This window comes from Muntiacus reevesi, chromosome 16 (genome assembly GCF_963930625.1).
Source record: "Muntiacus reevesi chromosome 16, mMunRee1.1, whole genome shotgun sequence".
NCBI lineage: Eukaryota > Metazoa > Chordata > Mammalia > Artiodactyla > Cervidae > Muntiacus > Muntiacus reevesi.
Window position 1 is genome coordinate 23,911,407 of NC_089264.1, and position 24,819 is coordinate 23,936,225.

The window sequence follows — 24,819 nt, forward strand, 5'->3', positions numbered from 1 at the left end:
AGCGTCGGAGTCTTGGGAAGTGCTTCCGGGAGCACAGAAGAGGTCATAAATCATGTGACTGCGGCTTTTAGAGGAACCTGTCCCACAAGTTGTCCCTGAAGTGACAGTTCAGAGAACCAGGCAGCCCAGAAACCCAGGTAACTGCAGCCACTTTGCCCGGTGGTTTAGGCCGCAAGTGGTGCGGGCGGTGAGACGGAAGAAAAGACGGCGCTTTCGCCTCCTGGTTGAGCTTGGATTTGAGGGGTTAGAGGGTGGAGTGGGCTGTCAGGCATCTCGATTACCCGCCTGAGTATTTGGGAACTCCGACTCTAATCAGCCTCCCTGACTGGAGCCCTGGGGCCGTGGATCCTTGCCTGACCCAGCGGAGAGCTGACATTTGCTTATTAGGTTGGGGGTGGGGAGGGAGAGGAAGTCTTGAGGGGAGAGTCACCTGGAGTTTCTCTTTCAGGCGTGGAGATTGATCCTGCGGGAGAAAGGGGTTCATCATGGCGGATGTGAGTTAACACCCCCACATAATAGGAAGGGGAGAGTGGAGAGTAGGTTGAGACTACTGGGTGGGGAGAGGTAGCGCTTCCCAAATAGAAATTTGTTTCGTTTTACCGCTTCCCTCCAATTACTCTGTCTAGGATCTGAAGTCAGAGACTAAAGGAGTAATTTTCAGGGCCCTGAGTTTCTGCCTGGAATGGGGGTAGAAGACACTAAAGGTGCCTGAGGTTGAGACAGTTTTATTTTTCCCACGCCCCAGTTCTGCGGGCATAAGACAGGTTCTGCATATTTACCATTTCAGTTTCTAAATGATGGTTTGCTGCTCTGAATCTTTTTCCAATTATGTCTCTTTGGTTCACTGTAGCAATTGCAGATGATTTATAAAACCATTGCCTTTTTAACACAGCAATACAACTAAAATTCTACATTTAGGAAACTTAATTGTACTAGTTTCTGAAAACAACAGGGAATTATTATTAATATTTATATTTGTTTATATTTTACATGCTGTTATATTTTTACATACTGTTATTTTGCTTATATTGGAGAAGGAAATGGCAACCCGCTCCAGTATTTTTGCCTGAAAAATTCCATGGGTGGGGGAGCCTGATAGGCTAGAGTCCATGGGGTCACAAAGAGTCAGACACGACTGAGCGACTTCACTTTCTTTCTATAGTTCCTTTTGGAGAAGGAAATGGCAACCCACTCGAGTGTTCTTGCCTGGAGAACCCCATGAACAGAGGAACCTGGTGGGCTGCGGTCTGTGGGGTTGCAAAGAGTCAGACACGACTAAGCAACTAACACACGCACATTTTGCTTACATACATGCTAAATATTCTTTGGAACATTGAACATATGCTTATTTAATTATTACAGTAACTTTCATGAGATATGCACTGTTATTATTATCACTGTGTTAATAGATGATGCTAAGTCACAGAAGGATCAAATAACTTCCTCAGATTACACAGCTAGTTTGTTGCTGCGTCAGGATACCAACCGAGGCAGAGTCCAGAATCCATGCTCTTAACTACACTAAATGATTATTCAACAGTATGAATCTGATTTTTCTTTTAGGTTGCAGGATTATGTGTTTCATCATTTAGCAATTTTTTATGTCTTTATCCCTCCATTTTTGGATGTCTTCCAGTATATTTTTGAGGCCTTATTCTCCAGGCATAATCAAATCACTAAATTCTTTTGAGCATCTCGCTTGAAAAGATTGTTCTAATAAGGGCTGTGGTAGAAATAATGATAACTAAGGTATAATTTCTCCCCTTAAGGATTTTTAAAGGTTAAAAAAAAAAAGTACAGTAGGCAAGTGATCATAGATATACATATATTATTGCATGAAAATTCAGAGAAGAGAAGGATTACATCAGTTTGTCTTTATCAGGAAGGCCTGTTTGGAGTATTTGGTGGTTGAGATTAGCTCTAATTGATGAGTAGCAATTTTTTTTTAAGTAAGATCCAGAGGGTATTACTATTAATAGTTGGAACGAAAGCACTAGCAAAGTTAAAGATAGGAAACAGAAAGATGTGTGTTGCAGAGCTGTGAATAGTCCATTTCATCTGGGGCTGAGGAAATGTATAAGGGAGTGGTAGGAAGCAGGACTATAAAATGAGTTGTAGACCATCCATATTGTAGAGAGCCTCATATCTACAGGATTTGTGCATAATTCGGTAAACAGTGGAGAGCCATTCAAACACTGGTTCTTGATCTTGGTTGCATGGGGAATCCTCTGGGGAGCATTTCCAATACCGGCGTCAGAGTTCTTTTTATACTCTGCTGGTGTTTTCCATAGCCAGGGTTGAGAGTCACTACAACTGTCCATTTAGAGAAGGAGAATTATATGATTATTAGCATTGTGTAGAAATGTGTGAGATAGAAGTGGTAGACTGTCATACCAATTGGGAGGCTGGTGTAAGTCATAAGTATTAAAATGAACCTAAATTGTAATGTCATCCGAAAAGGAGAGAAGGACATCAGTTTAAAAAGACTTGACTTCACAAGTGGTTTTTAAAGTGACACATATGAGTTTCGGGGTATTATATTACCTTAAGTTTCAAAGCTAAGTAACAGGGAATAGTGGTGCCATTAGTGGACACAGGAAGAGATTGGGGAAATCTAGATTTTGGATGAAATCTAGATTTTGGATGAAAAATGATGAGCTGAGTTTTGTGATTTTGTGTTTAAGATGAGAGCAAAGGTAAGCTGGTGGTGATACCATGAAATAAAATGAACATTCAGGTTTGGAGAGTAGTAGGAATTAGAGGGTCAAAACAGCGTGTATCTGATTTGTCTATGTAGAGCTCACGATTGCTACCTGGATTGTCAGTGAAATTCCCCAGATGAGAGAGTGTAATGAGACAAAGTAGTCTTCTATTTTTTTTTTTTTTAAGTCATAATTATGTTCCATGCTGAATGCTTGACACACATTGTCATTTGTCTTTAGTCATGTAAGAAAACTGAGTTTCACGAAGTTAGTCAACTTACCTCAGATCTAAAAAGTCTGTGGATGTGGAAAAATATAATATATTCTCAAGTGAACTCAAAGTTAGCAACAAGATGTACAGTAGTATGAGAAGTATGATCTAATATTATAGCTAATATGTATTTGTGTTTCTGCTGCTGGGTATGCTAATCACTTGACATGAGTGTTCTCAATAAACTTTAGTAACAGTCTTATAATGTAGGTTCTTTAATTATGCTTACTCAACACATAATGAAACTGAGGCTTAGAGAAAAAAAATTAGTTGTTGCAAGTTACACCACTCCTTAAAGCATCAAAAGCAGAATGAGAAAGCATAAGGAAGAATGGTTGTGAATGAATACTTAAGGTACCTGAGATGTGGATAGGACAGTGTCTAGAGAACCAGTTCTGGGCATATTATTATAATATAATTTTTATACTCTCTTTCAGGATCTAAAACGATTTCTGTATAAAAAATTACCAAGGTAAAAAATTACTCATTTGTTATTAAATAAATTCTGCTTAACGTGTTGATTTTGTTTAGTATTTTGTTTCTGTTTATCTTAGACTAATATTATGTTATGCTGTTATTTAGCACTTTCAAATACCTAACATAATCTTAGGTAGCACAAGTGATGCAGTTTGAGTTTGCAGATAAACAACATGAACCCCAGAGAAATTATATGACTTGCCTAAATTAAACAGCTAGTGAATGTGAAGGGCTAGAACCCAGTTTCTTGCCACTTTAGAGTTCTTTCATTAGCAGTTTACTGGATTAAAAAACCTAAGAACTTTATTTTTAATACTGCTTTTAAGACCTAATTGCTGCATCTGCATGGGGATATACAGTATAGTGATTCACAATTTTTTGCAATGCAGGAGACCCAAATTTAATCCCTGGGTCAGAAAGTTCCTTTGGAGAAGGAAATGCCTACCTACTCCGTGGCTATAGTCCATGGAGTCACAGAAAGTTGGATACACTACCACGTTTTGAGTAGGCAATATATTTATAAAGTTCAAGATTCAAAAGTTAATTGAAGGACACAGAGTGAGGAGCTTCTTATCCCTGTCCTCCAGCCACACAATCCCTGTCTCAGAGACACCCATTGTTACCTTCAGAGATACTTTATGCACCTGCACATTAAGTTAATAGTAATACTCCTCATTCCTAAGCTAAAATATTAAGTTAATACTTCTCTTTCTTAAGCTAGTAACAATCATCCGTTTATTTGGGGATATAGTAGGAACAGCAAACGTTGCAGTTTGCAGATATTTTAAGATACAGGCATGCCTCAGAGAGATTGTGGGTTTGGTTCCAGACCACTGCAGTAAAGTGAGTATTGAGATAAAGCAAGTCACAATTTTTTTTGTTTCCTGTTGCATATAAAAGTTATGTTTACACTCTACTGTAGTTTGTTAAGTGTGTAATAACATGATGTCTTAAAAAACAATGTACATTGTTAGGTAAAAAATACTTTATTGCTAAAAAATGCTAACCATCATCTGAACCTTTAATGAGTCTTAATGTTTTGGCTGGTGGAGGATCTTGCCTCTGTATTGATGGCTGCTGACCAGTCTGGGAAGTGGTTGCTAAAGACTGGGGTGACTGTGGCAATGTCTGTTGCAATAGCAGGCAGATTGTTCCACCATGTGGAAGCCCAGTGTAAATGATGACAATTTGAATGTTTCCCCATTATAATTTTTAACATTTTGGGGCTCTGGGAATTCTCACTAATAATTTCATATTTAAATTGCAGGGACAAATTATGTTATTCTCAGTGTGTACAGATGACAACATTGATTAATTCATATTTTTGAATATTAATTGTGTACCAGCCACCCTCCACTTTGCATGCATCATTGTATTAAATTTCACAGTAGCCAAAGGCTCAGCAGTAAAGAATCCGCCTGCAATGCAGGGTCAGGAATCTTCCTGGTCAGGAAGATCCCCTGGAGGAGGGCATGGCAACCCACTCCAGTATTCCTGCCTGGAGAATCCCATGGACAGAGGAGCCTGGTGGGCTACAATCCATGGGATCACAGAGAGTTGAACACGACTGAAACGACTTACACACAAATGAGTACAAGTATCCCCATTTTCATATTAACTGAGGCTTAGCGAGGTTTTGTAACTGATGCAAGGTAGCCTAAACAGTAAGCAGCAGAGCCTGAACAGGAACTCAGGTCTGTCTTACTTCAGAGCTGTGGTCTTGACCATTCTGTTTACTTCTTGTGCAGGCGTGGTTGAAAGGATTGCCCTGTGACCTCCATTCTTTCTGTCCTGTTCTCTCAGCTTACAGTGGTCTCCCCACGCCACTTTTTTTATTACCATAACGTCTCAGCTGAGGTACCACTTCCTCCGGGAAGCTTGCCCTGACCCACCTATCTGATTCTACCCCTCCTTTTATAAGCTCTCTTGTAGCCTCACACATCTCTTAATGGCAGTTCTCACAGTTGTAGTTTTACCTTTGTGTGAGGTAATCTGAATGATAGCCACTCTCCTTTTAGATTGTAAGTTGTGTGAAGGCAGCAGCTGGGTCTCTTTTTGCTTCCTATGGTCGAAGAGTTTGGCAAACATGTTTTAGGAGCTTATGTCAGTGATTGAGTTTTCAAGGTTTTTCAGAAATATACATGAGAATTATCATTATGATTTTGAAGGTACATATTTTGAGACAATGTTTTATAATATATTAACTTTTTCTTTCTAGTGTGGAGGGGCTCCATGCTATTGTTGTGTCAGATAGAGATGGAGTGCCTGTCATTAAAGGTAAAATGCCGCAATTACATGCCAGTGCCATGTTTGCTTTTGAATAAAAATGTATTTATATCTGAGTAATACAGAAAGCAAGCAAAAAATAACCCATTTCAATACATTAAGGACATAGTCTTAGTTTGGAAGAAAATGTTTGATTTTGTGTGTTGAAGGTTAGGTTGGAATCTTAACTTATTATATATCAACTATATCATGGTAGCATGCAGAGTGTAAGCAACGATTTATGGAAGGCCCAGTTTCACATTAAAGACATTTTATGTATAATATAAACGATTATCTGAGTGATGAGAATGAGCATATATGCAGCTAGACATATTATACCCACGGACTCCCCCAGCATATATTTTTCATCAGTATTGCTGGTGGTTTTAGGATAGCCAGCCATACATTTGAATTAACATAAACTTATTGTTTTGTTATACTATTTCTTGTTCTTCCTTATTGGAAATAAGATTTTGAAAAACTTTTAACCTCACAGTTACTTTAGTTAACCAGAATCTAGCAAGAATTTTTGCCTAAAGAAAAGTTGGCTAACCTAAAAAAAAAAAAGGAAAGAAAAGGTTTCCTTTTGCCTAAGGTTTAGCTCTTTTTTTTAAAAGTATGTGTGATATGACAGAAAGGTTAAATAACGTTCTGCATATTTTGTTTACAATATATTCTCCACCTGGGGTTATCATATATGTGAGATAATTTCAGACTTTAGAATTCAACCAAAGTTTAGAAATGAGCTAATGTAGTTCTTTCATTTTATTAATGAAAATGGTCAGATGCAAAGAGTACATTGTCAACTCCAAGTTGCTCATGAGTCAGGGACAACATAGTCATAGAACCCATCATCTTCTGATATGTGATCCAGTGTGCTTCCTAACCCAGCACAGAACATAGGTAGCCATGGGCAAATCACTTCCTTTTCTCAGTCCCATAATGAGGACTTTGAACAAAATAATCTCAGATTTTCCAGCTCCAGTGTTCTTTTTGAGGATCTCAGTGTTTAAAACCTTAAGCTCAGCACATATGGTACAACCATTTCCACCTGGCCCTTTCAGTGAGTGTAAGAAACTTAAATCAGTGGCCAGGTGTAGAATTATCGTCATCTACAAATGATGCTTCTGTGGGTTTTGTAAGAGCAAAGCTTTTTGAAGCTTTTTTTCAGTATTCTCACTTTGCTTCTAGTTAACCAGAATATTCAATTTATTAATTGTGCTGATAATCATGACCTGTTTTAAGTTAGATATTAAGAAAATAGAAACATTTAGTATTCATTTGAAATTTTTTGAAAAATTGTGAGAAGCAGCATTTATTCCCTTAGTTGTGATTACTCAACTTCTGATTGAATGGTTTTTCTCACCTAAATTGACAAGACCCAATTAGTGTTATGAACTTAAGTGTTGTGAAGGTTTTTTTCCCTACAAGTTTATGTTTTGTTTTTTTTTAATCTCTTCCCATTGTATATCCTGCATAATTTTTACTTAAATCACTTGTATTTCCAGTGGCCAATGATAACGCTCCAGAGCATGCTTTGAGACCTGGTTTCTTATCAACTTTTGCCCTTGCAACAGACCAAGGGAGCAAACTCGGACTTTCAAAAAATAAAAGTATCATCTGTTACTATAACACCTACCAGGTAAGTTCATAATTATCAAATGGTTTCCTGATGATTTCAACTATTATCTCTTCTGTATAGATTAGTTTGTTTTTTTAATTCTAAATTTTGGTTTCCAAAGTGATGGAATTTTAGCACCTTAACCTTCAAATTGGTTATGTTAAACTGTAGTGATTTTTTTTCACATTTTACTTCAGGAATTAATTAATATGAATAATTAGATTAAAAGATTAAATAGTAAAATATATGTTATCCTGAAAAGGGTAAGTCAGGTCACTGTTATTAATACCTCCAGTAGATGGTGCCCTTAGCTTATTTAACAGCTGTGATTTCTCAAATGATGCACTGTTGTTGTTGTTGTTGTGACAGATACAGGATTTTCCTTAAAGTCAAATGATAGTTATTTGTTATTGCTACTAATCCCATCATTTGACTTGAAATATATAAAATAAATGAGGTTATTATTTGTGGGAAAGAAATTAGTTGCTACAGATCTCTTGATCTCCAGCTGTATTTTCTTTAGAATAAATCAGTAACTTGTTCACGGTAGTAAAGAATCTGCCTGCCAATGCAGGAGATACAAGAGACACTGTTTCGATCCCTGGGTCGGGAAGATCCCCTGGAGTAGGACATGGCAACCCACTCCAGTACTGAACCACTGAGCCCACACTGCGTTAGAGCAGTGTTTCCCAGGGTGTAAGTCATCCACTGCCAGTGATACATATGTGGTATTTTTTTATTTTAAAAGTTATATATTTATAAAGTATACAAATATATATTATATATACTTAATATGTATTTATAAAATATGTAAATATATACACATGTGATACTTTTATTTTAAAAGTTATATATATATAAAATTTAAAAGTTACATATTTTAAATGTTATATAGTGTCTATTAGGCAGAAGATAACTAGCTCATCTAACCTTTTATTTAGCCAGTAAAGGTTAGGTTTAAGCTAAATTTTTTAAAAGATAGCTGATTTAAAGTTAAATGTAAATTAATTTAAATTATAGTGGCACAGAGGGGGCAAAAGATTGTGACGTTATAACCACTTGAGTGACTGAGAAATAATGCCTTTAGCTCCTTAATTATCAAATATTTATCGAGCCCTACTATGTAATTGACACTCTGCAGGGCTTTAGAAGATAAAAAAGATGAGGAAGACACAGCCCCACCTTAGAAACTTTCCAGGCTAAGTGGTATTAAGATCTCTAAGAGATAATTAGTAAGTCTGTTTTACGGAAATAATTATTTTCAGCTCTTTCACCTTTCATGACATAATACCATGATGTCAAGCTAGTGTCTTACACATTTAAAGTTTTTAGAAAGATTAAGATATTTGATTTGAATTCTCCCGCCTTTTCACTATACAACAGTATACTTTAGCTCTTGTTCTCTTTTTAGGTGGTTCAATTCAATCGTTTACCTTTGGTAGTGAGTTTCATAGCCAGCAGCAGTGCTAATACAGGTATGTTTTAATTACCTTAAATACAGCTTTTAATCTTTATAATACCGGATCTGAACAGTCTAATATGATAAAAGTATAGATTCAGAGTAAGAAAACCTTAATGCATGGCCCAGCTCTACCATCTATTCCTTGTCTTCTGGAAATATAACTTCTCTGAATTGTTTATATATATATATCTGTATAATGTAGCTAAGAACTGCTTTCTTGATCTTGATCTTGTGCTATTATTTTTTAGTTCAGATGAGATGATGTATAGATAAGTGATCATTTAAGATAGAAAGGAAAATTAAATGTTATTTTCACCTCTTTAATACAGTATCTTGCTCACATTACAACAGTTTCAGAAAGCAAAAAAAATATATATATATATATATATAACTAAACAAAACATAAAAATTGATCACGGATTAATTCAGTTCCATAAGGACCAATCTATAAAATCTTGAACAATAGTGGGCAAGGTAAATGTGTTTGGGAATATAAAGAGTGTGACTAGGATGAATATACTCAGTTCTTTTTTAAAGTGGAAGAATTTGAGGACAGACACTTGGAAGCGGTACTTTCTAGAGAGCATTGTAAGATCTCATTATATCCAGTGGTCTTCACTGGATATTTTTGTGTAAAATCATAACAGTATTCAGTATTCAGTTGAATTACAATTTTTTTACTCTGTTTTAGTTTAAGTGGAATTTTTTAAGGGTCTATCTCCAGATTTCACCACTGTTAGAACTGCTTTTCTTTCCTTTTCTGTTTTTTTCTTTCTAAGATACTTGAGCCAGTTTTGTTTCCAACTGTATCACTGAAGCCTATGTTTAGATTGCTCATCTTTAAAATGTGGGGTTTAGATTTAATGAGCTGTTGGGTGTCTTTCATTTCTAAATGTTTTCAAGCCGTAAAATATTGTATGTGAAAACTCTTTGTAAATTGTATAGGATAGTAGTGGTGTCGGTATTTTAAATATGTTAAACCTCAGTTGTGGTAAATCACTATCATACTATAAAATCATCAGTTGTTATAAATTATGATAATCTCCAGAATTGTATTCTAGTAGCAGAACATTTCCTTGTGAATCCCAGGTGCTTTGAATGCTATGTGTGGACAGGAAGATCTTTAGTTGAGCAAAAAACAAGCAGTATTGAAGATATATAGCCTTCTACCCTAGGAAACCAACAAGCTGGATGTGCTGATTACTAGATTAGCTTGCTTCTTTCAGTGTGTGTTTTATACTCCAATGAGGCATCTTTAAAACTTTCTTGCCTTTGAAATATCCATTTGTGCCTTAGCTTTACTGAATTTATATGATAAGTATCTGATTTTTCCTTTGCTACCTACCTGTCTTTTGATAAAGTTCATTACAATTGTCTCAGGAAAAAAGTCGTTTTTGTTTTTTTAGTAAAAATCATGTGTATTATTCCTGAATTGGTGCAAATTTTGAAATGAGGTTTAAATGAATTAAAGTTTTTCATAAAACTCCAGCAAAATTATAGTACATATATAATTCATTTTACATCTTCTAATACATATAAATAGTTTTATTTATTTACATTAATAATAGATGATGAAAGTAAACTTCATAATAAGTGTGGGTTTTCAATTGTTTTGTTCAGGATTACAGTATTTTGTTTTAAGTGTAGTTACAGAGAATGAACTATGTCTCATTTACTTTTTAGTATACAAATTTTGATAAGCATTTTTCTGATGTTCAAATTTCTTTTTTTTTTTTTTAAATATTATTTTATTAGTTGGAGGCCAATCACTTTACAACATTTCAGTGGGTTTTGTCATACATTGACATGAATCAGCCATATAGTTACACGTATTCCCCATCCCGATCCCCCCTCCCACCTCCCTCCCCACCCGACTCCTCAGGGTCCTCCCAGTGCACCAGGCAAGAGCACCTGATTCATGCATCCCACCTGGGCTGGTGGTCCGTTTCACCATAGATAGTATACATGCTGTTCTTTCAAAACATCCCACCCTCACGTTCTCCCCCAGAGTTCAAAAGTCTGTTCTGTACTTCTGTGTCTCTTTTTCTGTTTTGCATATAGGGTTATCGCCACCATCTATCTAAATTCCGTATATATGTGTTAGTATACTGTAATGTTCTTTATCTTTCTGGCTTACTTCACTCTGTATAATGGGCTCCAGTTTCGTCCATCTCATTAGAACTGATTCAAATGAATTCTTTTTAACGGCTGAGTAATATTCCATGGTGTATATGTACCACAGCTTCCTTATCCATTCATCTGTTGATGGGCATCTGGGTTGCTTCCATGTCCTGGCTATTATAAACAGTGCTGCGATGAACATTGGGGTGCACGTGTCTCTTTCAGATCTGGATTCCTCAGTGTGTATGCCTAGAAGTGGTATTGCTGGGTCATATGGCAGTTCTATTTCCAGTTTTTTAAGAAATCTCCACACTGTTTTCCATAGTGGCTGTACTAGTTTGCATTCCCACCAACAGTGTAAGAGGGTTCCCTTTTCTCCACACCCTCTCCAGCATTTATTGCTTGTAGACTTTTGGATAGCAGCCATCCTGACTGGCGTGTAATGGTACCTCATTGTGGTTTTGATTTGCATTTCTCTGATGATGAGTGATGTTGAGCATCTTTTCATGTGTTTGTTAGCCATCTGTATGTCTTCTTTGGAGAAATGTCTGTTTAGTTCTTTGGCCCATTTTTTGATTGGGTCGTTTATTTTTCTGGAATTGAGCTTCAGGAGTTGCTTGTATATTTTTGAGATTAATCCTTTGTCTGTTTCCTCATTTGTTATTATTTTCTCCCAATCTGAGGGCTGTCTTTTCACCTTACTTATAGTTTCCTTTGTTGTGCAAAAGCTTTTAATTTTCATTAGGTCCCATTTGTTTATTTTTGCTTTTATTTTCAATATTCTGGGAGGTGGGTCATAGAAGATCTTGCTGTGATTTATGATGTTCAAATTTCTTAATCTCTTTGTTTTAGGGCTAATTGTCAGCCTGGAAAAGGAACTTGCTCCATTATTTGAAGAATTGAGACAAGTTGTGGAAGTTTCTTAATCTGGAATTTTCTTCATCATATCAGACACAATGTCAATCCAGCAATCTTTAGGCCACAGCGACACTTGTATCCATGTACTCAAGGACCCCTTTTTCCACCTTACTCTAGAAAAAGAGCCTTACAGATAGAATTTATGGACAGGTTGATGGTTATCTTTTTTTTGTGTAGGGCTGTTTCTTATTTAGTGAGATTTGGGGATACCACAGAAATGGTTCAGTCTATCACAGCTCCTGTGGAGTTAGTCCAGTCACCAAATATGCATGAGATCCTGTTTGGTGACTCAGAATCAAAATGATGCTTTGATCCCCTTGAGCCATGAAGTGCTCCCTTTTATATCGTATGCCAGGCCTGCAGAATGAGGCAGACTCTTTTTATTGTGAATAATGAGGACATATTTTTCTTCATATTATTTTCTTTGCATTGAGCGTGAGGAAGATAAAGTGGCTTAGGAAAAGTGAATAAAACCAGTACAATCACTAACTTCGGTTTGTATATATTATTGTGCACTATAGGTGAGTCTTACTGACTAATTTGTTTCTTCTCAGAGGGTGCTGCTCTTTAATGGAAATGAAGATGACAGCTAATGGTTTTTTCTTCCACTCTGCTTTCTATAACCAATCAGTGTTTTTTTAATGTTTGTTTATTCTTTGTAAAATTTATGTGTGATTCATTATTGAATTATGTTTCCAACATTGGTATGTATGTACACATGGTAGTATACCCCTTTTTTCATACATGAGGATAAATAAAATAGTATTTTTAAAGGTGCAGTTTGAGCACTATATAGGTTTTTCCCCCCAGACTGTTTTCAAATGTTTAAACTCTGTAATTTAATTCACTCCTTCAACCACATACATAAGTGTTTCTTGTCTAGTTTGGAGACTGTTTTATCTAATATAAGTTGTCAGTTGGAAAATAAACCTCATCCAGGAGCCTGATGTAATCTCTGTGTAATCGGTATCACAGTTCTAGCATGTGCTTCTCATTTTTAGGAATGCAGTCCACCATTCAAGGCTTTAATTTCCTCCTGGGTTCTTTGACAGAGTTCATCACTGGTACCTGGCATTGAGTAGCAAGTGTGTGCTGGAGCACAAGTGTACATCATATTTCTGTGCTCCAAGGATGCATTTTACATGGCATATGAGTGAATGCGGTCCCTCATGTTGTGCGGTGAGATCGGCTGGGCGCTGGGCCTGCCTCCTTCCTTCTTCCTCCCTCCTTCCCTGCTTCCCTCCACTCTCCTCCCGTCCTCTACAAATAAGAGACTAAATTGTGGTACCTGTCGTTAAAACATGTACAGCACAGTAAACGAAACAGGCTTAGGAAGTGTTGCAATGAAGCTGTGTACAGGATGCTATAGAAAACAGTATGAGGCATTAAAATTTGACAAGGACAACAGTCTTTACAAAGGAATAAGGCCAAGAGAAATGTTTTACCTGCAGCAGGCTATAAACAGTTGTTAAAACCTAACGAAGCATTAGACATATTGATAAAAATCTTGAATTCCCATTATCCCGATTTGTATTTAATAGTGTCCAGGAAGTTTTTGCCAGTGCAGTGATGCATGAAACAAGAAAGTCTTTTATAAATGAGGTGGCCAAAACTGTGATTTTATCTATATATTATATATTTTATATACACACACACACACAATGTACATACCTACATACGCCCCAGGAGAGAGAACTAATAAATGGATATACTTAACCTTTGCATACTGAATAGTACTACTATTAAAATTTCCATTTTAAGAGGTATAATATATAAATTATTCTGTAGTTCATCTGGAAGGTAAAACACCTAAGGAATTTTTGAAAAGGTAATATAAAACTAGATTATTTTTAAAGATAGTATAAACCTACATCAGACGTATGACTAGACAGATCAGTAGAACAGAATAACCCAGAAACAGACTTTAGTACATACATATAAGACAAAAAATTGTAAAGATGACATCATAAGTCAATGGGGAAAGATTCAAAGCACAGACATTTTTTATTCCCCACTGATGGAAATGTGAATTATTATGCCCTTTTAAATCGGACAATTTGGCAATCTATACCAAGCTCAAATGCACATTGTATTAAGATTCTCCAGAGAAACAGAACCCACAGGCACAAAATGTTTAATTTGGGCACCCCATGACTGGTGAAGTTGACACAAAACCCCAATTCCACTTCTAGATATTTGTGTTGCCAGCCCATATGGACGTGTGAGAAGTACATAGTTACAAGTATATTCATTGCAATTTAGTAGTATTAAAGGTTAGAAACAGCTGAAGTATCTATCAGATAAGGTGACTTTTTTTTTTAAACACTGTCAGTTTATACCTGCTGTTCTTGATGTAATCATTAGTGCTCCTTTCAACTCTCAAGTGTCCCACTTTAGATAAGTTATATGTTCACCCTAACATAGAGGATTGGTTAGAGAAATTTCGGCATTGGCTCAATGGAAAAAAAGAATGAAGACATTAGTTACTGAGATGGAATGACCTCCAAAACATAATATTCAATGAAAAATAGTGTTCAGTGAAACTGTTCAATGCTGCAGTTTATGTATAGGAAGAAAAAATACGTGTGCATGTTGATACTCGCTTGTATTGATATGATGGTGTCTGTGGAGATACACAGAGTGGGGTGTCATTGATAACCTCCCTGGAGTGGAACTGGGTACTTGGGGAACAGAGATCCCAGAAATGACCCTTTTCACTGTAAACTTGATTGCACTTCTTAAATTTTTATTCAAAAATAATAAAATACTTCAGCAAATAATAATAATATATAATAAAATGATGATGAGGTACTTGAGAAAGGAAGTTGTATCACTCGGGGTTCACCAAAGAAACAACCAGTAGGATATATATGAACTAGATTAATTTCAAGGAGCTGGTTACCTTAGTTTGGAAATTGGCAAACCTCAAATCTGTAGGGCAGGCCAGAAAGCTGGAAAATCTCAGGCAGGAGCTGAGCCCGCCATCTAAAGGGGGAATTTCTTCTGTGTGGAAACCCCAGTTTTGCTCTTAAGGTCTTTCAACTGCTTGAATGAGGCCCACTCATGTTATGGAGGGTAACCTCTTTTATATAAATTCAGGGGACTGTAGATGTTATTAAGCACATTCATAGCAACATTGAGATGAATTCTTCCTTAAGAAGGCTCTGGTCTCTTTTCCTTGGCAGTCCACTGCTGTTCTGTTTGTTAGTACATGACAAGTTGCAGAAGTTGAGAGTCAAGGATATAAAAAACAGATATACTATGTCTATTGAATTTTTTAAAATATTTTATCTATTTTTTGGCCGCACTGGGTCTTAGGTGCAACCCACGGAATCGTCCATCTTAGTTGTGGCATGTAGGATCTAGTTCCCTGATCAGAGATTGAACCTGGCCCGCCTGCATTGGGAGCTCAGAGTCTTAGCCACTGGACCATCAGGGAAATCCCAAGTCTATTGAATTGAGTTTTAAAAATAGGATTGTGATAGTTGTATTTTTTTTTTCCTTCAGTTTTCGAATAACTTAACTAGATTTTACAAAATCCCAGTAATCATTAAAAAAAAAAAAAAATCTGGCCCTTTTCCACAGCTAATTTAAGAAACTTCTGAATCCATGGTAAGCAGTGTGTAAGGCTGGATGTGGCTGGAAAGATGGGCAGAAATACAGGTTTGCTTCAGCTGACCTGAAGTAGCAGTAGAGGAAGGGAGCAGAATTTATATTCACCCTGTAATACTCTTGCTCTTTCCTGAAGTCGACAGTCTAACTCCCTAAGCTGCACTCCAGCGTGAGTGAGGGGAGAGGGTCAAAGAGCCCAGTCGTGGGTGCCACCTGGAGACGGATGAGAGGACTCTGAGCACAGGGTTCCGCCCAGCGGCCCTGGAATAAGGGCGGGTTTCCCTGGAGGCAGTTACAGCCATTCCCATCATTGAGGGGGGCTCCCCTCACCCAGAGGCTACAGTGCTGCGTGGGGCAAGATTTTCCCCGGAGGAATTCTGAGAACAACTGCTGATCCTTCGGCCGGGTCTTGAGGTACTTCCTTCACAACGAGCTCGTACTGTTACTGACAGAGCTTGACGCAGACAGCTATAATCTCAGACAACCCCACTTGTCTGCCATTGGCACGAAACATCCTCCCTTGTTCAAGGCCCTTCTCCTGATGTCTCTCAGGAGGTGAAATCACGACCACTTCCCAGGGTTGTGGAGAGCAGGCAAAGCATCTGGGGTAGGACTAATTACAGAGCATGTGTTAGACTGCCCTTTTCATGTCAAAAGCTTCCCAAAGAATGATTTCCTCCATGCTGAATCCTAAAGGAAATCAATCCTGAATATTCACTGGAAGGACTGATGCTAAAGCTAAAGCTCTAATACTTTGAACACCTGATGCAAAGAGCTGACTCATTGGAAAAGACCCTGATGGTGGGAAAGATTGAAGGCAGGAGGAGAAGGGGACCACAGAGGATGAGATGGTTGGATGGCATCACCGACTCAGTGGACAGGAGTTTGAGCAAGCTCCTGAAGATGGTGAGGTATAGGGAAGCTTGACGTGCGGCAGTCCATGGGGGTCTCAAACAATCAGACAAGACTCAGTGACGAAACAAGAACAATCGTCCTGCTAAAGCACACCCCATCATCTAGCTTTGCCTCACTTTCAGCATGTATCGTGTTTACTTTTATGCATTATTATGCATGTATTTCTTATCTTGCCCATATTCAACTAAATCTCCTTGAGGACGGGGACTATTTCTTCAACTCTGAATCCTTCAATCCTTAGTAACTCCTAGTGTAACCAAAGTGGATTCTTCATTGCTATTTATGATATTAATCAACTGTATTTCTTTTAAATTAGATGCTAAAAACACTTTAATAGCAAAATATTACAGACACAGCAAAATCATGCCCTTTTTGATACAACCGAAGGATATAAATAAACAACATATTTTACAAAACATAGAAACAACGCTACCTATGCAAACACGTCTGGATCTAAAAAAAACAAAACATGAAACTACATCTGGGTGAACATTTATGTCTAACTTCTTACTTTGCAAACTTGACACAATACATTTTAACGACATTTGCTTTATCTCATATGATACAAACATTACAAAATACATTAAAAACCTTGTTGAAACATATAAAATGTATTTTTGAGCCTTAGATGTTCAAATAACAGAAGAAATGTATTCAATCAACAAAGCTGGCCTTTGGACTGCGAGAGCAATGTCATATTATAGCTTTGCCCCACAACATTTTTATTCGGTTTCTTCCTACACTTTCGTCTCCCTTCAAACTTCAGCCTATTAAAGCATTATTAACAAAGATTCTAGAAGGAGTGAGAATCTATTTAGGAGCTCTGGATGATGGTATCTTATCTCCCAATTTCAACCCCCTTAATCTGGCTTGAAAATGCTGTGTAACGAACACATCATTACACTCCGTGTGTGGATTAGTGTTGCTCCCTCAGTAGGCAAAGAAGTTGCCCTTGAGTAAGGCGTAGGATGCTCCTTGCAGTGCAGGATACATCTTATTCTCTTGGGCCAGTACCTACCACTCACATTTTGGAAGGCGTTGTTACAACACACTTTCCTTGAGAAGGCTCTTTCAGGCTGTTTGAGAAGTGTGGGACGACAATAGCTTAGTGCTTACAAGTCCTCTCCTATCGTTACAATAATAACTATCATGATGATGATGATTAAACTAAGAATAACCTATGACTTTATCACTCTTCCTCTATTTGTTTTCTCATTCTTTATAAAATTTCCCCCAAAATGACTAACAGAGGTGATTTTTTAAGATTGTACCTCCTGTTATCTTTATCATTCTGCCTCATAGCCCACAGGAGATTTAGTTCTCACAGGTTTATCATTAGAAGGGAAGACAGGACCCAATAGATAGCTGTTTACAAAGAGAAAATAAATATTACAAATATTTTCCATTTTTGTTTTAGAAATTGCTTTGTTTTCTGTAAAATGAGGGAAAAATTAAACAAAACAAAACACTGCCCTCCCACCAATCTTGGACATTTGCTATCCCAATATACCTTCTGAAGAAGCAATCTTAAGCTTCAGGCTACATATACAGCCATTTCCCTCCTGGTTAATAGCGCAATCTGGAACTCAGATGAGCTGACTATGTTGCAGAGTGGGACTAATGTCAACCAGCTTGGAGACAACAATGAGAGAATACAGAACCATCTCCTACTGCCTGTTCTAAGACCCAGCACGCCTGGTTGCAGTGGTCTGTCCATTCCCATCAGAACGAGGATGCTTCAGTATTCTCAGGGAGATGAAAGGATCCTGAAGCGCAGGGCAGCAGTTTTCCACGAGTCAGCAAATGTGGTGTCTTCTGAACGGTCCAAATCTGCATCTGCTTTTGATTTGTTTCTACAGAAAAACCCTCAGTCAGCCTTCATGTGAAGTGTGCCGTGGATCCCAGCAATGGGAGAATTCCACCCTGCTCTTGAGTCAGGGTCTCCCTCACCGAGGGAGATCCATCTATTGAAAGATGAATGACCGAGATCGGACTGTGCCATCCCCTTGATCGAGCTGTTTTCTTATTTGAGACTGTAAGAAAGCACACCCACCTGTATGGACTATTGAGCAACTTTAAGATAACAAACTTTGGCTTTTAACAAATATTAAATACGAAATCCTGACTGGTAAGAAAACTATGCAACAACAAGTAATTATTATGTCCCCACTTCCCCAAGTTTTATTCTTGTTTTCTGTTTTTTTCTCAGGAGAAATACTATAAAGTGGTTGCTAAAACATGCACAAATTGGGAACTGGCCTAGCACTTTTATTAACAGCAACACTATTTAATGAATCAAAATGAAGATATAAATCTAAATTTATTGATATGGAAAAGTGTTCATGATATATTAAGTGAAGTGAGCAGATAACACTACAGAATGATTAAATTTTTTTTAAATGTTTATATGCAAAGGGAGAAATCTGAAATGTTCATTTGCTGTTTTTACTTTAAATTTTCTACAATGATTATATGTCACTTTCAAAGTTATGAAGCAGAAACAATAAAAAATAATTCATATTGAAGCAAAGACTTCATATGGCAAAGTATTTCTCCACTGAATACCAAATGCATTGGAACTATCTCAAAAGGAGGGCTATAGTTCTTTGGATCTAAAACTGAAAAGACAACCAAAAGCAAAAATCCCAGTGTTTAGAAAGGACTATTTAGTAAGATTCTAAATATAAGCTAATTTCCTCTTGAAAATTGGAGATTACTGTCTATAGCTGAAAACAAGGGATTCAAAAGATGGTATTTATATGAAATTTGAGAAAGCTTTGACAAGTTCTTGGCTAACAACTCACTAACTTGCAAACACAAACATGCACAAAAATTGCATGAGACTAGTATGTTTTTAGAAGCACTTTGTCTTCCTCCCAGGAGGTATATGGAAAGCAGATAAATTAAAATACCTTTTGTCCTTGACCTGCACAAAGTAATGATTATACAGGACACTAAGCTAAGTCTTTCTGGCAAGTCCACCTTCTCTGACAATATAAAAGGACTTTTTACTATAGAGTTATGTCAGCATCCCTCTATCTGTCCTTCTGGTACCACACGTCCTCCTCCAGGACAACTTGGACCACCCACATACTAACAGGAAGTCTGATAGATATCAGAGGTCTGATAGACACTAGGCCAGGCTCTGACGATGAGACCCCAGTGCAGCCTCATTCTTCTGCCTTTACTCCTTTCTTCAACCCTTCCATGTTCAAGAAGAATGAACAGATTCTTCCACAAGCCTGCATGTTGACTTCCATTGGTTTTCAGGGGTTCCCTGACTCTTCCAATAGAAATAAGTTTGAAATCATCAACATGTGATTTGTGAGTACTAGGCATTCAGAGACACGAATAACTCACCAACTTCCAGCGTAATATCTTGATCCACTCATCAGCTTCTACTCCTGTCTTTGCACAGAGGTAAAATGTCCTGAATGGAAATACTAAGCTGATAAGACAAAAGAAAGAATGTAAGATATTCTAGACAGTTGAACATCTATTAGTTGAGCATTCATTAAAGTATTCCAAGTGGAAAAAGAATTGACATCTAACCTGGGTAAGAACCTCAGGAGTTGGTATATATAGAGCTAGTCCTGCTGGCAAACTGCAGAAATGTTGAGGATGTTGTAGATTCACATTATTATTTTTACAGGCAGATTTGTATATTTTAATAAGTCCAAAGCGTGGGATGGGGTGGGGAAGAGGTCCAGGGCAAACCCATATCCTTTTATTGTTCATGATCTAGGCTGAATACACACATGTGTTTATTCCACTGATTTGTTAAATGACTCAGAACTTGTGCTACGATTCAAAGAACAAGCAACACAAATAAAAGAGTTTGCTGAAGGAATTCATTTGTGTTAGCTGGCTGCAACAAGGAAGACAGTGGCCTCTGTGGATGAAGGCGGTTTTCACTTTTCAGAGCAGGCAAAGGAGACAATAAATCTCTTCAACTATTCACTTTGCCTCCTTCTTGCTATGAGTTAATATTTGCTGAAGGGAAGACAAACTTGCCTACTGGCATGAAAGACTGTTCTAGGAATAGGATTAACTCCTCCTTTGACTGTGTCTTGGGTTATAGAGTCAAAATCATTTGACTTATGGACTTCCCTGTGGTCCAGTGGATAAAACTCCCAGCTCCCAGTGCAGGGGGACCCAGGTTCAATCCCACATGCTGCAACTAAGAGTTCGAACACTGCAGCTAAAAGATCCCACATGCCACAAATAAAACCTGATGCAGTCTAATTAATTAATTAACTTAAAAAATCATCTGATTTATATCTTGCCCATACTTCCTGTCCTAACAGTTGAGACACAAAATGCTAAAAAAAATTTTTTGTTCTTTTCGTGAAAAAAGAAAAAAGCCTTTAACTGAAACCAAAAGGGTTTCTACACCCTAAAACCAAAGCTACATATCTTGTTTACACCAGTAAATAATGTTGAATAGACAAGAGGTAAGTCTCTGTGTATGAAAGGTAAACCTTGATGTGAACTCCAGTTGGGCAATTAGTAGGCAGAGGAGAAGTTGGGGAGGGGGTATGATATTGTGCACACACTGAACAAAACTGATTGCTGGAATTGTCATTGTTTGGTACTCCTTGTGAGAAAAATGATTAATTGCCTGTTAATACAGATCATTTTTCCTTTCTTCTTGCTAACAGAACCCCAGGCAATAAATTACAATTAGTTGGAGCCAATTATAAGCATGTGTGCATGCTCGATCACTCATTCGTGTCCGACTCTTTGCGACCCCATGGACTGCAGCCTGCCAGGCTCCTCTGTCCATGGGATTCTCCAGGCAGGAATCTGGAAAGCGTTGCTGTGCCCTCCTCCAGGGAATCGTCCCCACCCAGGAATTGAACCCGTGTCTCCGGCATTGGCAGGCAGAGTCTTTACCACTTGAGCCACCTGGGAAGCTCAATCATGATCATACTAATACCCTTTTCTAGCTTCCCTTCCTGCTGCCGATGGCCATGGAACACAGTCTTGGCCAATGAGATAGGAAGGAAAATCTGATAGAAGAGTTTCTGAGGAAACGTCTGCTTTCCTGATAAAATGGGCAGACCTGGCTTATCCTAGCCCAACATCTTTCTTCATGGCTTACATGAAAATGAGAACTGCAGCTGGACTAGCTCTCTTGGACCCTGAAATAGTAAGCATGAGGAAAAGACCAAAAGAACTGTATAGACATTGGACATAATCTTGTCAATGTAGCTGCCTGCCTCCCAATTGCGTGTAATATGAGAAATATAAACCCCTGTTAGTGTGTATGGAAACTTTATGTGAATTTAAGAAAGATTTCCATCATTGGCTGATACTATCCAATCATTAATTAATAATAGTTGAGGTTAATTTTCTTAGGTGGAACAATGATATTGTTCTATAGGTGATATTTTTATTCTTAGTAGATACAAATTTAAATATTCACAGGGAAAGTGCCATGATGTCTGCAACTTACTTTCAATTGGTTCAACAAAAGAAAGTGAATAGATAGAGATAAAGCAAATATGCAAAATGTTAATGATTGATGCATCTAGGTGAAGGGTATAGGGGTATATAAGTCTTTCAAATTTTTTATTCTTTTTTTTTTTTTTCAAACTTTGTATTTTGTATTGGTGTATAGCTGATTAGCAACTTTATAATAGCTTCAGATGAAGAGCAAAGAGACTCAGTCATACATGTACATATATCCATTCTCCCCCAAACTCCTCTCCCATCCAGGCTGGCACATAACATTGAGCAGCGGTCCACGTAAGTCTTTCAAATTTTATGTGTTTAAAAACTTTAAAATAATTGTTGATGGGAAATAAAACACTTTTTCTCAAGACACTTTACTCCTCCCAGTTAGAAAATTATCATGATACACTGACTGTGTTAGAATAAAACACTTTTGTGCCATCTGCAAGAATTGTCATAATTACACAAATCACTCATTCTTGGAGTCAACAAAATTATAATTAAAATTAAATAAAACATCTCAAAGGAATGAAAGCTGCCTAACATGTGACTGGCATCCTGTCATGAGCATCATACTTGTTGCAGTGTACAACGTAAAGAAGCAAACCCAGCAGAACTGCTTATTTGTTTATACCACTTTAAATGAGTATAGGGCTTCTCTGTGACTCAGCAGTAAAGAATGTGCCTGCCAATGCAGGAGATGTGGGTTTGATCCCTGGGTTGGGAAGATCCCCTGGAGGAGGGAATGGCAACCCCCTCCAGTATTCTTGCTTGGGAAATCCCATGGAGAGAGGAGTCTGCTGGGTACAATCTATGGGGTTACAAAAGAGTCAGACACGACTTGGCGATTTTCCCAACCCAGGGAAACCCCCCGTCTTTTATGTCTCCTGCATGGCAGGGAGATTCTTTCCCACTGTACCACCTGGGAAGCCCAACTTAGAGACTAAACAAAAACAAACGAGATTTTATGTCACATTCAGCTGAAAGGACTCTTAATATGCATGTACCACCTCAGATCAAAACATCTGTATACATTAGACATACAATTTTTTATTCTACTAAAGTAAAAGTGTCTGGCAAGAAGATTAAAAAAAAAATTTCCTCTATAAAACAACTTACCAAAAGCAGTTTACCCTTTCCTGTGAATAATCAAATTGTACAGCTGAACATTCAGTCAAATCTAGGATCCGAATTGGTTCTGGTGACTTAAAACAAAAGGACAAACTAAGTCATCATAACACACACACACACACACACACACACACACACACCTGTTCATCACTTATTCCCCAAACAAATTTCCACTATGAGTGACTGTTAACTTTACTTCCACTTTACAGGAATTGACAATAGAAAAACTTCCTCAGGGAAGCCATATGCTTGTCTGGGGATTGGACATGAAGTTGGACACTAGGAAGATACTTTCATTGTCAATTCAAATTTGGTGGAGATGGATTTTTAACACATAGAAGGGAGTCATATTTTTCTCCCATGTTTTTAGACATCCACTTTCTCAGAAATTTTGTGTAGGAAAAATGAGAAGAGATGAAATAATTTTAAATTTGCTTAATGAGTTAGACCTGATAAATGGACATATTTTTAATAGAGGAGAATGCTGCTACAGAGACAGTCCACCCAGCATGGTAAGAGAACAATCCCACCACTCTAAACATAGGGGTGGCATGCCCCAGAGAGCTAGAGGTTAGCCAGACTGAGAACAGTGTCTGCTATACAGGTCTCATTTACGCAAGAAAGCTCTGCTCATATCAGGAATCAAGAACTCTGGTCATTTATAGATGTTTCTTATAAATTTCAGGGATTTTAAAGGCAGATATTCCTTTCATTTAGAGAGCTCATTTTTAAAGGGAAAATATATGATCATGTTTCTTACCATCTGGTCTTTGAAGTATTTCAGTTCATTCCTGTGCAAAGTAAACCACCGCGTTTTCCAGGTCTGAAAAAAAAAAATGAAACATGTAGGCTTTGCATACAGGACTAAAATATTTGGACCAGATAATTTCCTTTTGTTGTAAAAGTACCTAAAAGATTAGATACAATGAAATATTCTTGTGGTGTTATTTCTGAGAAAAAAAAACTTTCAAAGTGAACCTTAGAATTTTAAAGTTTAAACAATTAAAATGATTCCATGCCTTAAGCTCATAACAGAGGCAAAGATATCATTAACATTTGTAAGCAAGTAAAAAGAAATAACCTATTATAAATATTCAAGGTGATTTGCATTACAATAAAGCACTAAAATTTCCATCTTAATAAGACTTAATAATCTTAATAAAACTACAGTAAGAATAGATATAATTTTTGAGCATCTATTGAAAATGTCGTACTATCCTTGGAGGTTTATATACATTATAGACAGTCCTCATTCAATGCCAAATATTATTATTTTTGTTTTACAAACAAACAAACTGAGGTTTAGGAACCTCAAACCACATGCTATTCTAAACCTTGCCTAGAAATTCCAGGGCATTGGTGGAAAAATGTTACCCACCGTCTTGTTACCCACTCACTGTCTCTTTTTTTTTTTTTTTTGTCTCCTTCTTCTGTACTAACTGAATGCTCTTCATCTTTGGTGGCAATGTTCCCAATTAAATGAAGTAACAATGGATTTAAAAATAATGCTATGAACATGAATACTTTCTCTTCCCAGGAATAATCCACTTGAGTCGGGACAAAATAACTAAATATTTTGGTTAAATTCAAGCAGGCCAGTGCCCTTGAGAGATTCAGTGCCCTGACACTTTAAATGAGAAAGAACAGACACTCCATGAAGGTCTTCTAAGCCCATGAATATGAAATTGAATAACTTTAAAGGTACAGACACATAGACAGGAAACAGTTGGACACCTCCCAACTGGTAAAGTCCTAAGTTTTGTTTTCTTCAGGATTTTATAAGATAGTTACATTAGTACCATTGAGATGGTTGGAATTTTTTTTTTTTTTTTTTGTCCACTGTTAGGTAAACATTTCATAAAATTTT

General features: G+C 37.3%; 2 protein-coding genes across 3 annotated transcripts in view; one reads left to right on the forward strand and one right to left on the reverse strand.

The window, feature by feature from the left end:
* Positions 1-27: 27 nt before the first annotated feature.
* On the forward strand, positions 28-12,784 carry LAMTOR3 (late endosomal/lysosomal adaptor, MAPK and MTOR activator 3). The gene is made up of 7 exons (XM_065907466.1): positions 28-137; positions 449-494; positions 3,411-3,445; positions 5,669-5,727; positions 7,224-7,357; positions 8,748-8,811; positions 11,772-12,784. The coding sequence occupies exons 2-7, from the start codon at positions 486-488 to the stop codon at positions 11,843-11,845; spliced, it is 375 nt and encodes a 124-aa protein (XP_065763538.1). The 5' UTR covers positions 28-137; positions 449-485; the 3' UTR covers positions 11,846-12,784.
* A 3,741-nt stretch (positions 12,785-16,525) lies between these two features.
* DAPP1 (dual adaptor of phosphotyrosine and 3-phosphoinositides 1) overlaps positions 16,526-24,819 on the reverse strand; it is a 55,219-nt gene continuing 46,925 nt past the window's right edge. The window contains exons 6-9 of one of the 2 annotated variants that reach the window (XM_065907289.1): positions 23,713-23,775; positions 22,941-23,026; positions 19,725-19,812; positions 16,526-18,217 (exon numbers count right to left, since the gene is read on the reverse strand). In XM_065907289.1, coding sequence (XP_065763361.1) covers positions 18,161-18,217; positions 19,725-19,812; positions 22,941-23,026; positions 23,713-23,775 — 294 coding nt within the window. In that variant the 3' untranslated portion in view covers positions 16,526-18,160. Of the gene's footprint in view, positions 18,398-19,724; positions 19,813-22,940; positions 23,027-23,712; positions 23,776-24,819 lie in introns of both variants that reach the window. The other variant, XM_065907288.1, reaches the window with a different exon arrangement.